The sequence below is a fragment of the Nomascus leucogenys genome, chromosome 14 (assembly GCF_006542625.1).
Source record: "Nomascus leucogenys isolate Asia chromosome 14, Asia_NLE_v1, whole genome shotgun sequence".
NCBI classification, from domain to species: Eukaryota; Metazoa; Chordata; class Mammalia; order Primates; family Hylobatidae; genus Nomascus; species Nomascus leucogenys.
In genome coordinates this window covers 72090993-72112342 of record NC_044394.1, presented here as the reverse complement: position 1 = coordinate 72112342, position 21350 = coordinate 72090993, and the positions used below count along the sequence as shown (strand labels likewise).

The 21350-nt window shown below is 41.0% G+C and overlaps 1 protein-coding gene across 1 annotated transcript in view; it reads right to left on the bottom strand.

Moving 5' to 3' along the window:
- ACOXL (acyl-CoA oxidase like) overlaps window positions 1–21350 on the bottom strand; it is a 362868-nt gene that overhangs the window by 202934 nt on the left and 138584 nt on the right. Inside the window, exon 10 of the mRNA XM_030827970.1 lies at window positions 9893–10009. Coding sequence (XP_030683830.1) covers window positions 9893–10009 — 117 coding nt within the window. The remainder of the gene's footprint in view (window positions 1–9892; window positions 10010–21350) is intronic.

Sequence of the window (21350 nt, the reverse complement as noted above, 5' to 3'; positions counted from 1 at the left end):
TACCAGTACCATGCTATTTTGGTTACTGTAGCCTTGTAGTACAGTTTGAAGTCAGGTAGTGTGGTGCCTCCAGCTTTGTTCTTTTCGCTTAGGATTCTCTTGGCTATGCGGACTCTTTTTTGGTTCCATATGAAAGTTAAAGTAGTTTTTTCTAATTCTGTGAAGAAAGTCAATGGTAGCTTGATAGAGATAGCATTGAATCTATAAATTACTTTGGGCAGTATGACCATTTTCACAACAAGTTGATTCTTCCTATACATGAGCATGGAATGTTCTTCCATTTGTTTGTATCCTCTTTTATTTCCTTGAGCAGCAGTTTGTAGTTCTCCTTGAAGAGGTCCTTCACATCCCTTGCAAGTTGGATTCCTAGGTATTTTATTCTCTTTGTAGCAATTGTGAATAGGAGTTCACTCATGATTTGGTTCTCTGTTTGTCTATTATTGGTGTATAGGAATGCTTGTGATTTTTGCACATTGATTTTATATCCTGAGACTTTGCTGAAGTTGCTTATTCGCTTAAGGAGATTTTGGGCTGGGACGATGGGGTTTTCTAAATATACAATCATGTCATCTGCAAACAGGGACAATTGGACTTCCTCTCTTCCATTTGAATACCCTTTATTTCTTTCTCTTGCCTGATTGCCCTGGCCAGAACTTCCAATACTACGTTGAATAGGAGTGGTGAGAGAGCACATCCTTGTCTTGTGCTGGTTTTCAAAGGGAATGCTTCCAGTTTTTGCCCATTCAGTATGATATTGGCTGTGGGTTTGTCATAAATAGCTCTTATTATTTTGAGATACGTTCCATTGATACCTAGTTTACTGAGAGTTTTTAGCATGTAGGGGTGTTGAATTTTGTCAAAGGTCTTTTCTGCATCTATTGAGATAATCATGTGGTTTTTGTCGTTGGTTCGGTTTATGTGATGGATTATGTTTATTGATTTGTGTTGAACCAGCCTTGCATCCCAGGGATGAAGCCAAATTGATCATGGTGGATAAGCTTTTTGATGTGCTGCTGGATTTGGTTTGCCAGTATTTTATCGAGGATTTTTTCATCAATGTTAATCAGGGATATTGGCCTCAAATTTTCTTTATTTGTTGTGTCTCTGCCAGGTTTTGGTATCAGGATGATGCTGGCCTCATAAAATGAGTTAGGGAGGATTCCCTCTTTTTCTATTTTTTGGAATAGTTTCAGAAGGAATGGTACCAGCTCCTCTTTGTACCTCTGGTAGAATTTGGCTGTGAATCTGTCTGGTCCTGGACTTTTTTTGGTTGCTAGGCTATTAATTACTGCCTCAACTTCAGAACTTGTTATTGGTCTATTCAGGGATTTGACTTCTTCCTGGTTTAGACTTGGGAGGGTGTATGTGTCCAGGAATTTATCCATTTCTTCTAGATTTTCTAGTTTATTTGTGTAGAGGTGTTTATAGTATTCTCAGATGGTAGTTTGTATTTCTGTGGGATCAGTGGTGATATCCCCTTCATCATTTTTTACTGCGTCTATTTGATTCTTCTCTCTTTTCTTCTTTATTAGTCTGGCTAGCTGTCTATCTATTTTGTTAATTTTTTCAAAAAACCAGCTCCTGGATTCACTGATGTTTTTAAGGGTTTTTCGTGTCTCTATCTCATTCAGTTCTGCTCTAATCTTAGTTGTTTCTTGTCTTCTGCTAGCTTTTGAATTTGTTTGCTCTTGCTTCTCTACTTCTTTTAATTGTGATGTTAGTGTGTCGATTTTAGATCTTTCCTGCTTTCTCTTGTGGGCATTTAGTGCTACAAATTTCCCTCTGAACACTGCTATAGCTGTGTCGCAGAGATTCTGGTACATTGTCTCTTTGTTCTCATTGGTTTCAAAGAACTTATTTATTTCTGCCTTAATTTTGTTATTTACCCAGTAGGTTATTTGAAAAGATTAACTAAGCTGATAAACCCCCAGCAAAATTGGCTGAGAAAAAGAAAAAAAAAGAAGCCACAAAAATTGTTTTCTTTTACAAATAAAAGAAGTGACATTGTCACAGATCTTACAGTCATTAATATTATAATAAGGAAATATTATTAACATATATAGTTTACAAATGAGTGAAGAAGTGAACAAATTTCTCAAAAAATACGGGGTAACAAAACAAGAGAAGAAATTGGAAAGACTGAAGACTCACATTTGTTAAAGACATTAATGAAGTCATTAAAAACTTTCCAATAAAAAAACAAAAAACCCATATCCATACCATCTTAGTAAATACTATCAAGCATTTAAGGAAGAAATAAGAGCAATCTTACACAAACTCCTTAAGAAAAATAGAGAAGAGACAACTTTCCTATTTCTTGTTATGAGAACAATTAAACACTGATATCAAAATCTTCCAAGGAAATTTCAAGTACCAAAATTTGAAATCAATATTCCATATGTACATACACACAAAAAATCCTTATCAAAACATTAGCCAATTAACTCTAATAATATAAAAAATATATAATGCGGCCGAGTACAGTGGCTCACACCTATAATCCCAGCACTTTGAGAGGCCCAGGTGGGTGGATCACCTGAGGTCAGGAATTTGAGAACAGCCTGGCCAGCATGGTGAAAACCCATCTCTACTAAAAATACAAAAAAAATTAGCTGGGTGTGGTTGCAGTTGCCTGTAATCCCAGGTGTTCAGGAGGCTGAAGCAGGAGAATCGCTTGAACCTGGGAGGCAGAGGTTGCAGTGAGCCGAGATCGTGCCACTACACTCCAGCCTGGGCAACAGGGCAAGACTCCATCTCAAAAAAAAAAAAAAAAAATACACACACACACACACACACACACACACACACACACACACACATATATATATAAACACATATAACCAAAGATTTCAAAGAATGCAAATTTGGCTCAAAATTTGAAAAGTAATGTAACTCATTTCATTAATAGAATGAAGGAGAAAAATCATATGACCATCTAAATGGAGAAAGAAAAATTGTGTCAAAATTGAGCATGCATGAAAAAAACACTCAGCCAACTAGGAATTGAAGAGAATTTCCTCAGTCTAATAAAGGGCATCAACAACAACAAAAACGGTTATAAAGAATGAACAAGACCTGCTATTTAATAGCAAAAGAGGGTGACTATAGTCAGTAATAACTTAATTGTACATTTTAAAATAACTAACAGAGTGTCACTGGATTGTTTGTAACACAAAGGATAAATGCTTGAGGGGATGGATACTCCATTCTCTATGATGTGCTTATTTCAAATTGCATGTCTGTATTAAAACATCTCACGTACCCCTTAAATATAACACCTTCTATGTAACACCTACTATATACCCACAAAAATTAAAACAAACAAGAAAGACAATAACAATCCGCAGTGAACATTCATGTTAATGGTGAAATAATGAACGCATTTTCACCTGAAGTCAAGAACAATATAGGATGTCCACTCTCACCACTGCTACTCAATATTGTACTGAAGGTTTTGTCCAGTCTAATAAGGCAAAATCAAATCAAAACAAAAATAAAAAAAAATTGGAAAAAATAAGTAAAACTCTCTTTACTCATATTTGATATATTGTGTAGGTAGAAAATTCTAAATGGTCTACAAATAAATTACTAATAAGTAAATTTAGTGACAATACAGGTCAATACACAATGATGAGGTACATTTCTATAAAATATTAACAATTGGGAATTAAAATAAAAATCAATGCCTTTTGACTACATTTAGTGAAAAATGTGCAAGATTTCTACACTGTAAATTATAAAACATTACTTAGATAAATTGAACACCTGTATAAACAAAGAGATATATCATCTTCATTAATCTGAGAGACGCAATATTGCCCAAATTGCTTTATAGATTCAATGCAATCACAAAAAATCTAAACAGACTTGCAAAGACTCTAGAATAGCAAGACAATTTAGGGGAAAAAAAAAATACTTAGAGGACTCACATAACCCGATTTCATTTTTTCTCCTCTCTCTTTCTCAACAGCTTGATTAGATATATTTCTCATACCACAGCATTCATATTTTTCAAGTGTACAATTCAGTGATTTCTAGTATATTTAGGGAGTTGTGCAACCATTGCCATCTAATTTTAGAATATTTTCATCACCCAAAAGAGAAAGCTTATACCTATTAGCAATCACTCCTCATTTTCTCCTGATGTAGTTTGGATGTCCCCTCCACATCTCATATTGTAATTCCCAGTGTTGGAGGTGAGACATGGTGGGAGGTATTTGGGTCACGGGGGTGGATTCCTCCAAGCTTGGTGCTGTCCTCACTGTAGTGAGTTCTCACAAAATCTAATTGTTTCAAGTGTGTGGTACCTCTCCTACTCTCTCTTGCTCCTGCTTTCGCCATGTGACGTGCCTCCTCCTACTTCACCATAGGCCATGAATAAAAGCTCCCGGAGACCTACCCAGAAGCAGAGCAGATGCCTGTGCCATGCTTGTATAGCCTGCAGAATCATGAGCCAACTAAACCTCTTTTCTTCATTAATTACCCAGCCTCAGGTATTTCTTCATAGCAATGCAAGACTGGCCTAAATACACCTCCTTTACCCCTCAGTCTCTGGCAACCACTGATTTAGTTTCCATCTCTATCGCTCTGACTATTCTGGAAATTTCATATCAATGGAATTATACCACATGATTTTTGTGACTAGCTCCTTTCACTTAGCATAGTGTTTTCAAGGTTTATCCATGTTATAGCATGTATCAGTACTTCATTCTTTTTTATTGCCAAATAATATTCCACTTTGTGAATGTGCCATATTTTGTTTACCCATTTGTCAATCTATGGACATCTGGACTTTTTCCACATTTTCATTATTACAAAAAATGTCACTATGAACACTCATGTGCACATTTTTGTGTGCATATATGTTTTCATTTCTCTGGGGTATATACCTAGGAGTAGAATTGCTGAGATACATGGCAATTTCATGTTTAATATTTTGGAGAACTGCCAAGCTGTTTTCCAAAGCGACTATACCATTTTACATTCCCACCAGCAATGTATGAGGTTTCTATTTCACTACATACTTGTCAACACTTGTTATCTTTTTCATTATAGCCATCCTAGTGGGTGTGAAGTTTTATCTGATTGCTGTTTTGATTTGTACTTCCTTGACAAATAATGACTTTTAGTACTTTTTCATGTGCTTATTGGTTATTTGTACATCTTCCTTGGAGAAATGTCTTTGGATCTTTGCCCATTTTTCAATTGGATTATTTGTCATTTTATTGTTGAATTGCAGGAATTCATGTATGTTCTAGATACAAGTCCAGATGTATATACCACATAAATAATTTGAAAATACTTTCTCCTATTCTGTGGATTGTCTTTCACTTTCTTGATGGTGAGTTTTTAAGCACAAAAAATCTTTTACTTCTTATGAAGTCCAATGTATATACTTTTTTTCTTTTGTAATTGTGCTTTTGGTATTCTACCTAAGAAACCACTGCCTAACCTGCAGTTGCAAAGATTTGCTCCTGTTTTCCTCTAAGAGATTTATTGTCTTAGGTCTTAAATTTAGGCTTATGCTCCATTTTAAGTTAACTGCTGTATAGGGGTCCAACTTCAGTTTTTGCATATCAATATCCAGTTGTCCTAGCACCATTTATTGAAAAGACTATTTTTTCTTTCATTGAATTGTCTTGGCATCTTTGTAAAAAATAAACTGGCCATAAATTTAGGGATGTGTTTCTGTCTCTTGATTTAATTCCATTGACCTGTATATCTATCCAATGCCAGTGCCACACTGTCTTGATTACTGCAGCTTCATATTAAGTTTTTGAATTGAGAAATGTGAGCCTTCCAACTTTGTTATTCTTTCTCAAGATTGTTGTGGCTATACTGGGTCCTTTATATTTCCATAAATTTTAGGGTCAGCTTGTCAATTTCTAAAAAGATCAGGCTTCTGGGAGTTTGATAGAGATTGCTTTGTATCTATAGATTAATTTAGGGAGTATTGTCACCTTAACGTTACATCTTCTGATCCATGAACATATATTCCATATATTCACTTCTTCTTTAACTTCTTTGTTAAATTTATCCTTAAGTATTTTATTCTTTTTGATTTTTGGATTGTTCATCGCTAGTCTGTAGAAATACAATTGATTTTTATTTATTGATCTATCCTGCAGTCTTGCTAAGCATGTCATTTCTAATAAATTTTTAGTGGATTCTGTAAGATTTTCTATACATGAAGGCACATCATCTGCAAATAGGGATAGCTTACTTCTTCCTCTCCAGTTTACATGACTTTTATTATTTTCCTTGCCTACTTGTCTTCACTAGAACTTCAACATGATGTTAAATAGACACGGAAAAATTAGATATCCTTGTTTTGTTCCTAATCTTAGGGAGAGAGCATTCAATCTTTCACCATTACATATGATGTTAACTGTGGGTTTTTCTTTTTTTTATTATTATTATACTTTAGGTTTTAGGGTACATGTGCACAATGTGCAGGTTTGTTACATATGTATCCATGTGCCATGTTGTCTTGCTGCACCCATTAACTCGTCATTTAGCATTAGGTATATCTCCGAATGCTGTCCCTCCCCCCTCCCCCCACCCCACAACAGTCCCCGGAGTGTGATGTTCCCCTTCCTGTGTCCATGAGTTCTCATTGTTCAATTCCCACCTATGAGTGAGAACATGCGGTGTTTGGTTTTTTGTCCTTGCGATAGTTTACTGAGAATGATGTTTTCCAGTTTTTTTCATAGATGACTTTTATCAGGTAAAGAAAGTTTTCTTATATACCTAGTTTTTTTAGTGTTTTTATCATGAAAAGGTACTTGATTCTGTCAAATGCTTTGTTTTTATCATGAAAAGGTACTTGATTCTGTCAAATGCTTTTTCTGCATCTATAGGGATGATCTTTTTTTTGCACATATTCTATTAACATAGTGTAGTACATTGTTTTTTGATATGTTAAACCAACCTTGCATTCCTGGGATAAATCTCACTTGGTCATGGTGTATACTCCTTTTTATATGTTGCTGGATTAAGTTTACTAGTATTTTGTTAAGGGTTTTTACATCTATATTCATAAGTGATATTGCTCTATAGTTCTCTTCTAATGTCTTTGCCTTATTTTGGTATTGAGTAATACTGGCCACATGGGATAAGTTGGGAAGTGCTCCTTCCTCTTCTATGTTTTGGAAGAGTTTGTGGACGACTGATATTAATTCTTATTTAAATGTTTGGTGGAATTCACCATTAAAGCTGTTTAGGCCTGGGCTTTTCATTGTGGGAAGTTTTAAAATTATTTACCTAATATCCTGTGATTGGTTTATTAGAATTTTCTATGTATTCTTTATTATATTTTGGTAGTTTGTTTCCTTCTAGGACTTCATCCATTTCATATAGGTTTTATATATTTTTTTGCATACTATTGTTCATAGTATTCTCTTATATTCCTTTTTATTTCTGTAAGGTCAGACCTGCTACCTGATTTCAGGACTTACTATTAAGCTATGGTTATAACAACATCTTAGAAAAGACACAGAAAGCGGCTAGGCATGGTGGCTCACATTTGTAATCCCAGCACTTTGGGAGGCCGAGGTGGGCGGATCACGAGGTCAGGAGATCGAGACCACGGTGAAACCCCATCTCTACTAAAAATACAAAAAAAAAAATTAGCCAGGCGTGGTGGTGGGCGCCTGTAGTCCCAGCTACTCAGAGAGGCTGAGGCAGGAGAATGGCATGAACCCGGGAGGCGGAGCTTGCAGTGAGCTGAGATTGCGCCACTGCACTCCAGCCTGGGCGACAGAGCGAGACTCCGTCTCAAAAAAAAAAAAAAAAAAGAAAAGAAAAGACACAGAAAGCAATAATCATAAAAGAAGAAAATGATAAATTAGACTTAAGCAGTATTAAAATTTTCTGCTCCCTCAAATAACATTATTAAGAAAATAAAAAGGCAAAATCCACACTGACCAAAAATATTTAAAATAAGAACTTGCTTTTATTGTAAATAAACTCTTATAAGTCAATAATAAGAAGATAAACAACTCAATTTAGAAAAATATGCAAGAGATTTAAATAGATCTTTCACAGAGAAGATATACAATGGCCAATGTGCACATGAAAAAGTGCTCAATGTCATCAGCCACCAGATAAGTGTAAATTTAAACAGCAATGTGATAACATTTCATACCTACTAGTGTGAATATGATTAAGGAAGAACTGAAACAAATGTTGGTCAGGATGAAGAACAACTGAAACTCTCACATGTTGCTTGAGGGCGTGTAAAACAGTACCACTTCTTTGAAAAACTGGCAATTTCTTATAAAGTTAAAAATACATTTACTTAATTATCCAGCGAGTCCTCTCTAGTTATTTATCCTAAGAAAAATGAAATACTTGTACAAGAATATTGGCTTTGCCTTTTTCATAGTAACTACAAGCCTGGAAACAATTCAAATGTCCATCAGTAGAAGAGATAAACTAACTGCAGTTTAGTCATTTCATGTTACTATTCAGCAATAAAAATTAACAAACTATCCATGACATTGAGGAACATCAAGACCTTCTGTTGAATGAAATAAATTGGACACGAAAGAATACGTATGGTATGATTCCATTTACATCAAGTTCAAGAACAGGCAAAACTAAGCTATTGGGAATAGAAATCAGAAAACTGTCTCCGCTGTGGTGGAGAGGTGAGGGTCAACTGCAAAGGGGCCAGAGGGAACTTTTGGGGATGATGGAAATGTTTTATATTTGGCTTTAGTGTTCATTACACGAGAAGAGTATATGTGTGCCAAAACTCACTCCACTAAAAACTAAAATCTATGCATTTCACTGTATGCAAATTAAACCTCAAAAAACCATTCAGAAACATTTTAGGTAAGAGATGGTGGATGCAAGTGCTTTAAATTTTCTTCCAGGTGGCATGGATGGATCTTACTGTTGTTACCTGCAGCTCAGCCTGCAGGGTTCAGTGTCCTTGCACCTTGGAACACTGGCATTCCACTTGCCAGCCTTGTGTACAATAAGAACACAGGTGCACCCATCCAATCCCTCCCAGCCATGCCAGCAACGCCTGGGCAATCCATAGTCAACAGCACACTAGATATGCCAAGGGCTCTCTGATTACCATCCTTTTATAAACCCTGGCACTAGCTTCCCCATCAGCATGTTAAATTTCAAACATAAGCCAATTCTAAATTATTCAGAAATGAATGATTGGAGTTAACACTAAGAAGCAAAATTGCTTACGGAGGGAGGAAAGAACACAGAATAGGGCCCAGAGTTTGGAGTTCCACTCCCAGTCCACTACTTCTAGGCTCTGTGATCTGAGATAAATCCTAAGTTTCTTATCTTTATAATGCGGGGATGATGATAACACGACACACAAGTACTGGACAACGGCCTAGCACTTGGGGAGGAATAGCTGAGAGGCAGAAATGAAAGCCTGTGGTAGAATGTGAATTTCCAGGTGTACTTATGGCACATGTTTTATTCAAAGCTCCTCACTCCCTGCCTCCCCTGCACTGCCACCAAATACACACACACCTGGACCTATTTCTGAAAACTTTACTGTAAATTAGAACCTTTATCAGAAGTAAAGAACTTTTAACTGTTCAAGTCTGCTACTTTTAAAAACTCGGAGAAACACTGGCTCCTGCCTTCTCAAAGTCTCTGTGGCCTCCATTCATCTCTATATAGAGACAATCAAGATTTGGACCTTGGCATCCTTTAAAATCAGATGTCCAGGTTAAAAACATTTGCAGTGGTTTAAGCATCCAAGGATGCTTTTAACCTGGGCATCCGATTTTAACAACAGACTCTTTCCTGATCACAGTTAGAAAATGACATCCTGTGCCTGCTTCTCTGAATTCTTACTCATGCCAGGGCATCACACTTATCCTGAGAGAGCAAACCCTGAGAGCCATCTCACCTGCTGACGAAGGTCAGGGCCAAGGCTGTGGCCAGGTGGGGCATCAGCCGCAGGGTCTGCGTTTGGTGCTCAATGATCTTCACCTCTTCCTTGGTTTTAGGCCCAAACTGCCTCCGGCTAGAGGGAATCAACAGATACGATTTTTACCAAAATCCAGCAGCGGGAGGCAACTTCATCTCCAGAGCTAAAAGTGCTGGCTAGCCATTTGCCTTCCAAAGACTCCAGAATGTAGAAATCTGAATTTCCTAAAATGTGGTTAGGGCAAGACAGCCTAAGTTTCTGAAGAAAGCCCAACAGGAAGCTTTTCAGCTCTTCTAGAAGTTAACCTTCCCAGCATAGAACATTTTTAAAGCAGCACATCTATCTAACACCAGAGTAATTTTTACTCCTTAACATTTACATGACATTTTATAGTTCCAAGTGCCCCATGATCATTAATTATTCAGCTTTACTAAATTTGTGACATAATTAATAGGACAGGAACAATACCCTAGAACATATTTCAAAAGGACATTCTCAACAAGGAGGGTGACATTAACCCTGGTGCTCCTGTCAGATTCACAGGTAGGTCATTACTTTTAGCCCACCTAAACCCCCCTGCAATTCTATGTGGAAAAGGTGTTCTCCACATCCCACCTTAAATCCCTGTGCCCTGCAGACAGCATCTGCATTGCACTCTGAGGCTGCTATGTCAGGTGAACCAAGGCTTTCCTTGGAGCAATTTATGAAGTGGTGTGGGATTGTCCCCACAGGCAATGCCCAGGTACAAATCCCCCAGGATCTCATAGTTGTAGATCGCAAAGAGCCCAGGCTTTTCAGAGGTCACCCTCTGCCCCATGCAGCCTGATGCTCCACATCCTACATTCGGCAGCATGCTGTCTTTGAATAGCTCTGAGTTTAACATTGGTTTATGAAAGAAGAACATTTCACTCACACACACACATACATTGTGCTATGTTATCAAGCATGGTGGGCAAACCTTTGCTTCACACACCAGTGGGGTGAGAACATCCATCAACCACTCAAAGAGAAGAAGCAATTGTTTTAAAAATCTTATATTTGATAAAGACTTTCTTAAATATAATCTTATACTTAAATATTGTGTTTATTTGTAATTGAAAGAAGGGCACCATAATATTTTTAGTGTTTAAGGCATCTCATAGTCTGGTGCTGTCATGTGGGTGGTGAGGACAAAAGACAAGCACACACAAGGAAGGCCGCGTGCAAGCACTGTGAGCACAGCCTTGTTTTCTAAGAGCACAGACTTCCCCCAGGCACAGTCTAACCACCCCACAGATGACTGTTTCAAGAATACCACCCCAACCCGCCCTTCATCCATGCCCGCCCCTCCATCCTAGTTCACACCCAACCACAGCAGGCTCGTGGCTCCAAATGAAAGGGCTGTCAGTCTACAGGGAAACCTCTCAGCTTTTGCTGGATCATGGTGAAAACAACAAAAAAATCCCAAAGCTGGTAATGGTGTCAACATGATGTTAGGTCATTGCTAAGGACTGAACTGTGTTCCCCCAGAATTCACATATTGAAGCCCTAACAACCAATGTGACTATTTGGAGATAGGGCTTTCAGGAGGCAATTAAGCTTAAATTAGGTGGTAAGGATCCTATCTGATAGAATTGGTGGCCTTATAAAAAGAGAAGAGAAAGGTCCCTCTCTCCCCACACCCATGCTCTGAGAAAGACCATGTGAGGACACAGCAAGATGGCAGCCGTCAGCCATCTGCCGGCCAGGAAGAGCGCCCTCACCAGACCTGTCAGTGCCTTGATTTTTGACTTACAGTCTCCAGAACTGTGAGAAATAAATTTCTATTACTTAAGCCGCCCAGTCTATGGCATTTTGTTACAGCAGCCCAGGCTGATTAATATAATCATTTTACAAATTCCATGTGTTCCTCTCACTTAACTTCCATTTTTACATGCTGTGATTCTACTGTAGCTTTATCTATGGTTGTTGTGGCTAGACTCTTATCTACCAAAACCAGACAACGGCCACATGCAATCCACCCCACTAGGGGATATCTGTGTGTCTGCCTTGTGCCCAGCATCATGCTAGGCACTGGACATTTACCAGGTCAAGAAGGCTGAGTCCCAGCCACTGAGCCCAGAGCCTGGGACACAGAGAAAAAAAAAACCCAGACAAGGTGGCATGTGCAGAGCGAGCCTTGGGCATGGCCCCATGCTCCAGAGCTTCACTTCAGGACGTTTTACCCACACAGTGACAGCAAAAGCAGTGATTGACCACAACACTGTTTAGTTTTCTTTTTTGTCGTTGTTGTTTGTTAGTTTTTTTTTTTTTGCTGAAAAATAAGTACGATAATAATACAATTTTTTTTTTTTTTAAAGACAGAGTCTTGCTCTGTCGTCCAGGCTGGAGTGCAATGGCGCAATCTCAGCTCAGTGCAACCTCCGCCTCCCAGGTTCTAGCAATTCTCTGCCTCAGCCTCCCGAGTAGCTGGAACTACAGGTGCCCACCACCACACCCGGCTAATTTTTTGCATTTTTAGTATGAGACAGGGTTTCACCATGTTGGCCAGGCTGATCTTGAACTCCTGAACTCAGGTGATCCGCCCGCCTCGGCCTCCCGAAGTGCTGGGATTACAAGCGTGAGCCACCACGACTGGCCAATAGTACAATTTTAAGCAGCATCTCATCAAAATTTGTTTCTATGGAGAACTCTTTGTCTTGGCCACCATACACTCAATATTCATTTAATGAATGAAATAATGAATTCATTTCGCAAATGAGGAAATGCAAAAAAAGCAAAGCAGAGTGGCCTCTGGAGACCTCAGAGAAGGTCTTTGGATGCCAGATCTGACCCTGACCTGTTGTGCCTCAGTTTCCCAATGGTGGCACACCTTGTAGCGGTGCCATTTCCTCTTTGACTCCACAATTGGGGTGATTGGTGAAGAGCAGAAAGAGGCCACCAAGGCTCCATGTGGCAGGCCTCGCAGTGCCTCTCCCTGTGCTGATAGAGAGGAGTTATGTTCTCCTAATCCACTGCTGAGTTCCCAGGTAATTTCACAAAAATCAAGTGTTCACAAGAATCTAAATGTCCAGACTTTCTTTAAAAATAGGAAGATCTGGCACCTCCGGACCCTATTCCCATAATGCAGTCTGCTGGAACTCAGAAGCCCGACCCTCCAGGCAGGAAATGGCTATCCCCTGAGGACACCAGAACCCTTTCCACTCCCTGACATTACCTGCTGGCCCAGGGGGCAATGAGTTTTTAGCCACATTGTATTTTTTATCCCATCCAGAATAAATTGATATCAGCACCCTAACTTGTTAATTATGTTCTGTAACTGTGATATACAGCCAAGCATAGACATTCTATGCGAGTCTATGAATTTACTGGAAGAACTTCTAGGGAGCAAAATGGCTCTGGCCAGCTTGTAGGGAATAAAATCCAAACGCCTCAGCTTGGCATTCAAGAGTCCGCTATAGCTTGACTTGAGTGTTCCAGCCTTTTCTCCCACTAAGCCCCTTCAGACGCTTCCCATCCTGGACCCCTGTCCAAGCAGGGCTCTCTGCCTGCAGCTGACCCCACCCCTAACTGCCAGTGTCTAACTGGACTCATTTTTGGTGGCTCAGCCGCATGCCCTCTCCCCAAATTGAGACTTCTCTGATTCTCCCTTTCTCCTTGGCACGCCCCTTCAAATCTAAACAGAACCAAACCAACCAATGCAGGAAGTTGCTTCTCCCTGGAATGCCCTGGAGCATTTCATGTTGCCCCTCCTGCGAGGCCCAGCACTGTCCCTTTCCAGCTGGTGCTATGTGCACCTGTGTTAACCATGTGCTTCTGATGCTTTGACATCTGGGACTTCACTGACCCTGGAGGGACAGGGGCTCCCAGGGCCAGCTAATTCCTAAAGACAGCAAATGACTCTTCTTTGAGTGCATTTTTCATATGCAAACGAATCAGTTCAGGACCCCATTCCCGCTGCTTCCTTTATCTGTCTCTTCCACTCAGGGCCTAACCTAGTCTCCCCAGGGCCAGGTACCAGACAACTCAGGACAGATCCTATGCCTCGGAGCCTTCTGAAGTTATCCATACTAGCCAGTCTTAAACCTGCTTACCAGCCCTGCCCATTTCTTCCTGTGGAAACCACAATAAAGGCTCTTGCCCACACTTTCCCTTCATGCCCTCTCCCTTCTCACCAATGCTAGTGTTTCCCCGTGTGGCCCTGCGTGGCATGGCATGCCCCTTCTCTTGGGAACTGTGAGTAACAAACTATGCTTTCAATGGCTGTCCTCTTCTGATCTGCCAAGCTCACCATACTGAGTAATAATACAACCTACATTTTAAAACAGCACCTGTCACTGGACTCAGCCCACTGAGGCAAGGCCCGCTCAGTCTTCTGGTGCCCCAGCCTGGCCTGACATATGCACCCAGGAAAGACAGAGGCAGGAGGGCAGATGAATGTCCTGCCAGCTCCCAGCAGCTCCACAGCAACTCCTCCACCCACCCTCCCCTGCCTCTCCTTGGAACGTTTGCTTGTCATTAGATGCTATGAACAAAATTCAATTCTCAGACACTGGTGTGCTGGCTGGGAGCCAGGGCAGTTAGGACAGGGATAGAAGATGAAATGAAAGGAAGGAGCCTCCTCTATGCCCAACAGCCCACTCCACCACAGGCTTTCCTGCCAGGGACCAGAGGGAAACAAGTGGGTGGGCAGAAGGAAGGCACCACCCAACTCTTTCTTTCCCTCCCTCTGGCCCAAGACCCTGACAATCCCCAAGCATTGAGCAGGGAGTTTACTCTCGCTTCTCACCCATCAGATGTGCTCTCTGGCTTCTCCAAGGAGGAATGACACTGAGGGCTACTGAAGCTTCTTCCACCCAAAGATGCAGCAAGAGGTCAGCCCTGTGACTGCCACCATCAGCCCCCATGTGGGCAGCCTGTCAACAGCAGAGGTAGCAGAGACCGAGGGCCTCAAGACTTGGGGTCCCCAGAGGGCCTGGCCCGTGAGAGACCCTGCTCTGCCATGCTGTGGTCACCCTCTTATTTATGCTCTCAGGCCCCATTGGCCTCACCAAGGGCCATGACAGTCCAGGCCTGGACTCTGGTTGCCAGCATCCTGGCACACTGCCCTGAACATAGCTCACAGGGCTGTAATCCCTGCAGCTGGCCAGCAATTACCACCTGCCAGACATTTTTATTGTTCCAGTTTATGATCTGTGTGGACACAATATTCTTCCCATCCTTTTCCTCCACTGGGTTACTATTTTCCTTTAAAAACACATACAAAGGCTATATTTCTCTCTGTAAATATAATTTTTATTTCAATACCAAAAAAAAAAAGTCACTTAGCTCAAATTTTTCATGGTCTTTAAAATCAAAAAGTGGTGTTTTTGCACACAACGATATCCATGTGAAAATAAAGCCAGGCTCGGAGAGTGCTGTGAATGATGCCATTTAAAATTATAGATTTGAAAAGCCATTTCTAGATTCCAGCAACTCCTAAGGAATAGAGGAAACATTTATTTTGGGTTGTTTTATTTCATTCCCACTCAATTTTGAACGCGGCTGCTTAAGGCAATATTCATGGGATGTGACATGGCTATTAATCACCAAGGCAGCTACTTCAGGCGCAGCCTCTGGGGGGGCCGCGCCATTCGCCTTCTCCCCTCTCCCTCTGGTCTCTTCTCCCAAAGGAGGCCAGTGACCTACTAAAAAGATAATTACTTCCCATGTTTCCTGCTCTGCAGTACCATTGCATCCAGTCAACTTCGAAGGAGAGGAGCTTTGGGGACTAAGCCTCGCCCTGGACTCTGAGACTTCTTAAGGTGCAAACTTGTTTGCAGGTATCCCTGCAACCAGAAGAAGGGGGAACAAAACCTCCACTGTCAAGGTGCTGACCTCTGCAGATAAAAGCTCAGTTCCTTCCTGGGCTCAGGCCACCTTCCTTTGTGGCACCTTCCTTCATTAGTAACCTGACCACAGGCAGGATTCAAGAGAGCTTGTAAGTGCCTGGCAGCTGGACCATTGCACCCCATTCCCACTGGCCCCCACAGAAACCCTCCAACCTCTCATAGAGTCCACAGCCCATCTGTCCTGTTTCTCCCCCTTCTCTGGGGCGCTCCTAGACATACAAACTCAGAGGGCAAATATTTTACAAAGTAGGGTATTTTTAATGCCACCAGTTGAACTTGGAAGATTTGGCCCCGCTGGCCAGCCAGGATGTAAACATCTGGCTTCTTATTATCAATAAGAATGTGTGAGAGTCAGACATCCTGACCTTCAGCCCCAAGCCTCACCACCTCCAACCCCAGGTGATCCCACCCTCCAACCTGGGATCATGGAAGGGACCTAGCTGCACACAATTCCTGCTGCTTTTTTGTTTTGTTTCTTGTTCTTTCTTTCTTTTTTGTTTGTTTGTTTTTGAGGTAGAGTCTCACTCTGTTGCCCAGGCTGGAGTATAGTGGTACAATCTCAGCACACGGCAACCTCCATCTCCTGGGTTCAAGAGATTCTCCTGCCTCAGCCTCTTGAGTAGTTGGGACTACAGGCCTGCACCACCACGCCTGACTAATTTTTGTAATTTTAGTAGAGACTGGGTTTCACCATGTTGCCCAGGCTGGTCTCAAACTCTTGGCTTCAAGCGATCTGCCCACCTCAGCCTCCCAAAGTGGTGGGATTACAGGTGTAGCCACTGTGCCCAGCTCTGTTGTTTTTTTTTTTAAGTTGAACATATAATGGTTTGCCCTTTGGGCCTGAGCAATCCTACATTGAAACATCAGCTTAACATATAACATCCTCTGTGTTTTAGTTGTCATTCTTCCCATGGGCAACTTTTTCTTTTTCTTTTTTTTTTTTTTTTTGACAGAGTCATACTCTGTCGTCCAGGCTGGAGTGCTGTGGCACAATGGCACAATCTCGGCTCACTGCAACCTCTGCCTCCCGGGTTCAGGCAATTCTCTTCCCTCAGCCTCTTGAGTAACTGGGATTACAGGTGCATGCCACCACACCTGCCTAATTTTTTGTATTTTTAGTAGAGATGGGGTTTCACCATATTAGCTAGGCTGGTCTCGAACTCCTGGTTTCAAGTAATCCACCCACCTTGGCCTCCAAAAGTGCTAGGATTACAGGTGTGAGCCACCACACACCACCCAATGGGCAACTTTCAATCCATCTGTAGAGGAGATGGAAGAAGCCCATGTGTGTGTAAGTGAGTGTATATGTGTGTGTGGCATAGAGATATATGCTTCTTTGATAGTAGACTTGACTGTGATTAAATACACAAAATGGCCCCAGCAAAGAGTTCTCAAAGTGCCCTTCAGATCCTTGAGAAATCTCAACAGATAACTTTTGCACCTTCTCGTCACCTCTTTTCCTCCCAACCCTCAACAGTCTATCAATCCAACCACCCCAGAATAGAATACATGATTCTCAATGGTGGTGATGAGTTCAATGACAATGGCAATTTTTAAACATGGGAATATTTCAGATATGGAAAGAGATGAGGGTTTGTGGCTTTGGTGTCAATGTCACATAGTCTACATACAGAGCAGTGAGAGCACCCCCAAACTTGCAAACACAGAACTAAAGCTCAGATTTCCTTGACCAGAGAGTGTAGCTCTTCAGAGAAAAAGCCCTTGCCAATTATTCTTTTCCTTTCTCAAAGTTCATGCCAGATCAAAAACCTGGGGAACATAAACACCCTCCCCAACAAGCCCCATGGATTTAAAGTTGTGGCCAAGTATCCAGCAGGGGCTGACACTCTGCTGCTGGAGACTGCAAAGACTGTCTACCCCATCTATTAACACTGCAAAAGCAATGCTGAATGGAGCAGGCCGCAGATCCATAGGGGATTAGGATCAGGCTGCCTCCTCCCACAAGCTGAGGGATGACCCCCGTGGAGACCGCAGAAGCCTCTCAGATAAGAGATAACACCACCCAGGATAAACCTGCAGCCCTGGCTCTATATTTCCATTGGGTGGGTCATTTCTAGCCAGTGTTATAACCCTGACTGACAAGGACCAGTAGGATCACCCTGGATCTGATATTGGCCAATTTCAGATTCCTTGAGGGTTCAATTACACAAACAAAAGTGGGTCTAACCCATCACGTTATGGTTCAAACCTACTTAAAATAAACACCAAGGAACCTGGCTGCCTTTGTACTGAGTCTGTTCTTGTCCTCTCTAGTGACTCATGCTGCCTATAGGAGACCATCCTGGGACAAGGTCAACATCATATCCCCAACTGCATCACCAGCACAAGATGTAATGGTTAGAAATTCAGGCTTTGGATCAGACACACCTGGTTTGCACACAGACTCTAACACCTGCCAGTGTGTTATCTTGGGCAAGTAACAGAAACCCTCTGAGCCTCAGGTTCCTCAACCATTAACTGGGGCTGATAATGAGCATGAGGACTAAGTGATGCCTGACATGTAGCAGGTGTTCAAGGCATAGAACGCATCATCATTGCAGTCATTACCATTACCTCTGGAGTCCCTAAAATTACCTGCGATTCTGCTCATCCTTCATCTAGGAAAGCCATTTTAAATTTTCCCCAAAAAGCACTCTTTTTGTTTCTTTATCCCAAACAAAGCACTAACTTACCCTGCATCACTAAAACTGTTGTAAAAAGAGCTTCAGGGTTGAAAGTCTCTTCTACCCGACCTTAAATTAAAGATAATGAGATTGCTGAGAGGGAAGAAAACAATCTAAGTCCACTGCCTTTTTTTAAAAGAAGTGTGTGTGTGTGTGTGTGTGTGTGTGTGTGTTGAAAAGCTAACAGCACCTGCACCTTTTATGTTCCCCAAAACACCAGCCAATTTTCTTCTTCCCAAATTCCATGTAGGAACAGGGTGGACAAAACCAAAAAACCTAGGAAAGTGGTGTGGACAGGGCCTCCTAGCACATTGCATTGCCATAGAAGCCGCGAGTTCTTTCCAGAGTCAATCAGCCGACCCTAGAGAGGAGCCTGAATGTTTTTCTGACAGTTCTCACCCGAGGGAAATTAATTTACTTTTCAGAATGATAGCCTTAGCAATATCTGTGAGTGACAGAGTGGTTAATGTTAGTCGTCACAACTGTGATTCCTTGAGAATTTTTTTTTAATTGTATACTAATGAATGCAAAACAAAGTTAAAATGGGAGACATGGAGCCATAAATTACAGCTGAGGCTGCCTGGGGTGAGCTAATTATTTCACTGTTGTATTAATTTCATATTTTAAAAAATTGCATGAAGAAACACCTTCCGTCATCAGCACCACTGCAGAGATCTTGCAGAAGCCCCAGCACCTTGGCCATAAAAGTAAGGAAGAAAGAGGGCCAATCCTCTCTGGATCCAGGCCTTCTCTCCTCTTTCCCTTCCATTTTATGGCAGATGCAGAGTCTCTGTCCATCCTGTCTGCCCCAAAAGCCATCCAGAACCTGCTGTCAACTTGGAAGTAGCAAGGCTGACCACCACGTGTGAGCAAGGAGATAAATGCAGAGCCCCAACATTCTCCAGGTTCCCCTGTCACTGAGGTTGAACATCATGAGTCAATAGTCAGGTAATCAAATGCGCTTCAGAGTGTGCATCCATTTCTTAATGCTCCAAGTTGACCTTAGACTGCTCTTGGCAATGGAAATTGCCCGAGCAGCTTAAGAGCTGAAGCCTCCACTTCCCCTCTCAATCCACAGTCTCAAAGGTAAAGGGTGCCCATAGGCTCTTAAAACAACAGCACAATCTTTCAATCCATAAACATGGTATGTTTCTCCCTTTATTTACATCTTTGATTTCTTTCATCAGTGTTGTTCTCAGGAGTCTTACACATGCTTTTATTAAATTTTCACCTAAGTTCTCAACTTTTTGAGCAATTATAAATTATATTTTTAATTCTGATGCCCTTATGTTCATCGCTGGTATATACAAATATAATTGGTTTTTGCATGTTTATTTTTGCACCCTATGACTTTGCTGAATTCATCTCTTAGTTCTAGGATTTTTTTGTATCTTGGGGTTTTCTACATAAATAGGCATGTCATCTGAATATAGAAACAGTTTTATTACTCCTTTTCCAATCTATATGCTTTTCATTTCCTTTTCTTGCCTATTGCACTGGCTACAACTTCCAGTACTATATTGAATAGCAGTAGCAAGAGCAGACATCCTTGCCTTATTCCTGATTTTAAAGGGAAATAATTCAGTCCTTTACCATAAAGTGTAATGTTGACTGTACAATTTTCACAGGTGCTCTTTATTCAGTTGAGGATGTTCCTCTTTAGTCTTCCTTGAATGAGTGTTTTCACATGAATGTATACTGAATTTTTCAAACACTTTTTTCTGTATCCATTAAAATATTATGAGATTTTTCTTCTTTAGCATGTTAATATGGTAGACCAAATTGACTGGTTGTTTTTTTTTATTATTATACTTTAGGTTTTAGGGTACATGTGCACAATGTGCAGGTTTGTTACATATGTATCCATGTGCCACGTTGATTTCCTGCACCCATTAACTCGTCATTTAGCATTAGTTATATCTCCTAATGCTGTCCCTCCCCTCTCCCCCAACCCCACAACAGTCCCCGGAGTGTGATGTTCCCCTTCCTGTGTCCATGAGTTCTCATTGTTCAATTCCCACCTATGAGTGAGAACATGCGGTGTTTGGTTTTTTGTCCTTGCGATAGTTTACTGAGAATGATGGTTTCCAGTTTCATCCATGTCCCTACAAAGGATATGAACTCATCATTTTTTATGGCTGCATAGTATTCCATGGTATATATGTGCCACATTTTCTTAATCCAGTCTATCGTTGTTGGACATTTGGGTTGGTTCCAACTCTTTGCTATTGCGAATAGTGCCGCAATAAACATACGTGTGCATGTGTCTTTATAGCAGCATGATTTATAGTCCTTTGGGTATATACCCAGTAATGGGATGGCTGGGTCAAATGGTATTTCTAGTTCTAGATCCCTGAGGAATCGCCACAATAACTTCCACAATGGTTGAACTAGTTTACAGTCCCACTAACAGTGTAAAAGTGTTCCTATTTCTCCACATCCTCTCCAGCACCTGTTGTTTCCTGATTTTTTAATGATGGCCATTCTAACTGGTGTGAGATGGTATCTCACTGTGGTTTTGATTTGCATTTCTCTGATGGCCAGTGATGATGAGCATTTTTTCATGTGTTTTTTGGCTGCATAAATGTCTTCTTTTGAGAAGTGTCTGTTCATGTCCTTCACCCACTTTTTGATGGGGTTGTTTGTTTTTTTCTTGTAAATATGTTTGAGTTCATGGTAGATTCTGGATATTAGCCCTTTGTCAGATGAGTAGGTTGCAAAAATTTTCTCCCATTCTGTACGTTGCCTGTTCACTCTGATGGTAGTTTCTTTTGCTGTGCAGAAGCTCTTTAGTTTAATTAGATCTCATTTGTCAATTTTGGCTTTTGTTGCCATTGCTTTTGGTGTTTTAGACATGAAGTCCTTGCCCACGCCTATGTCCTG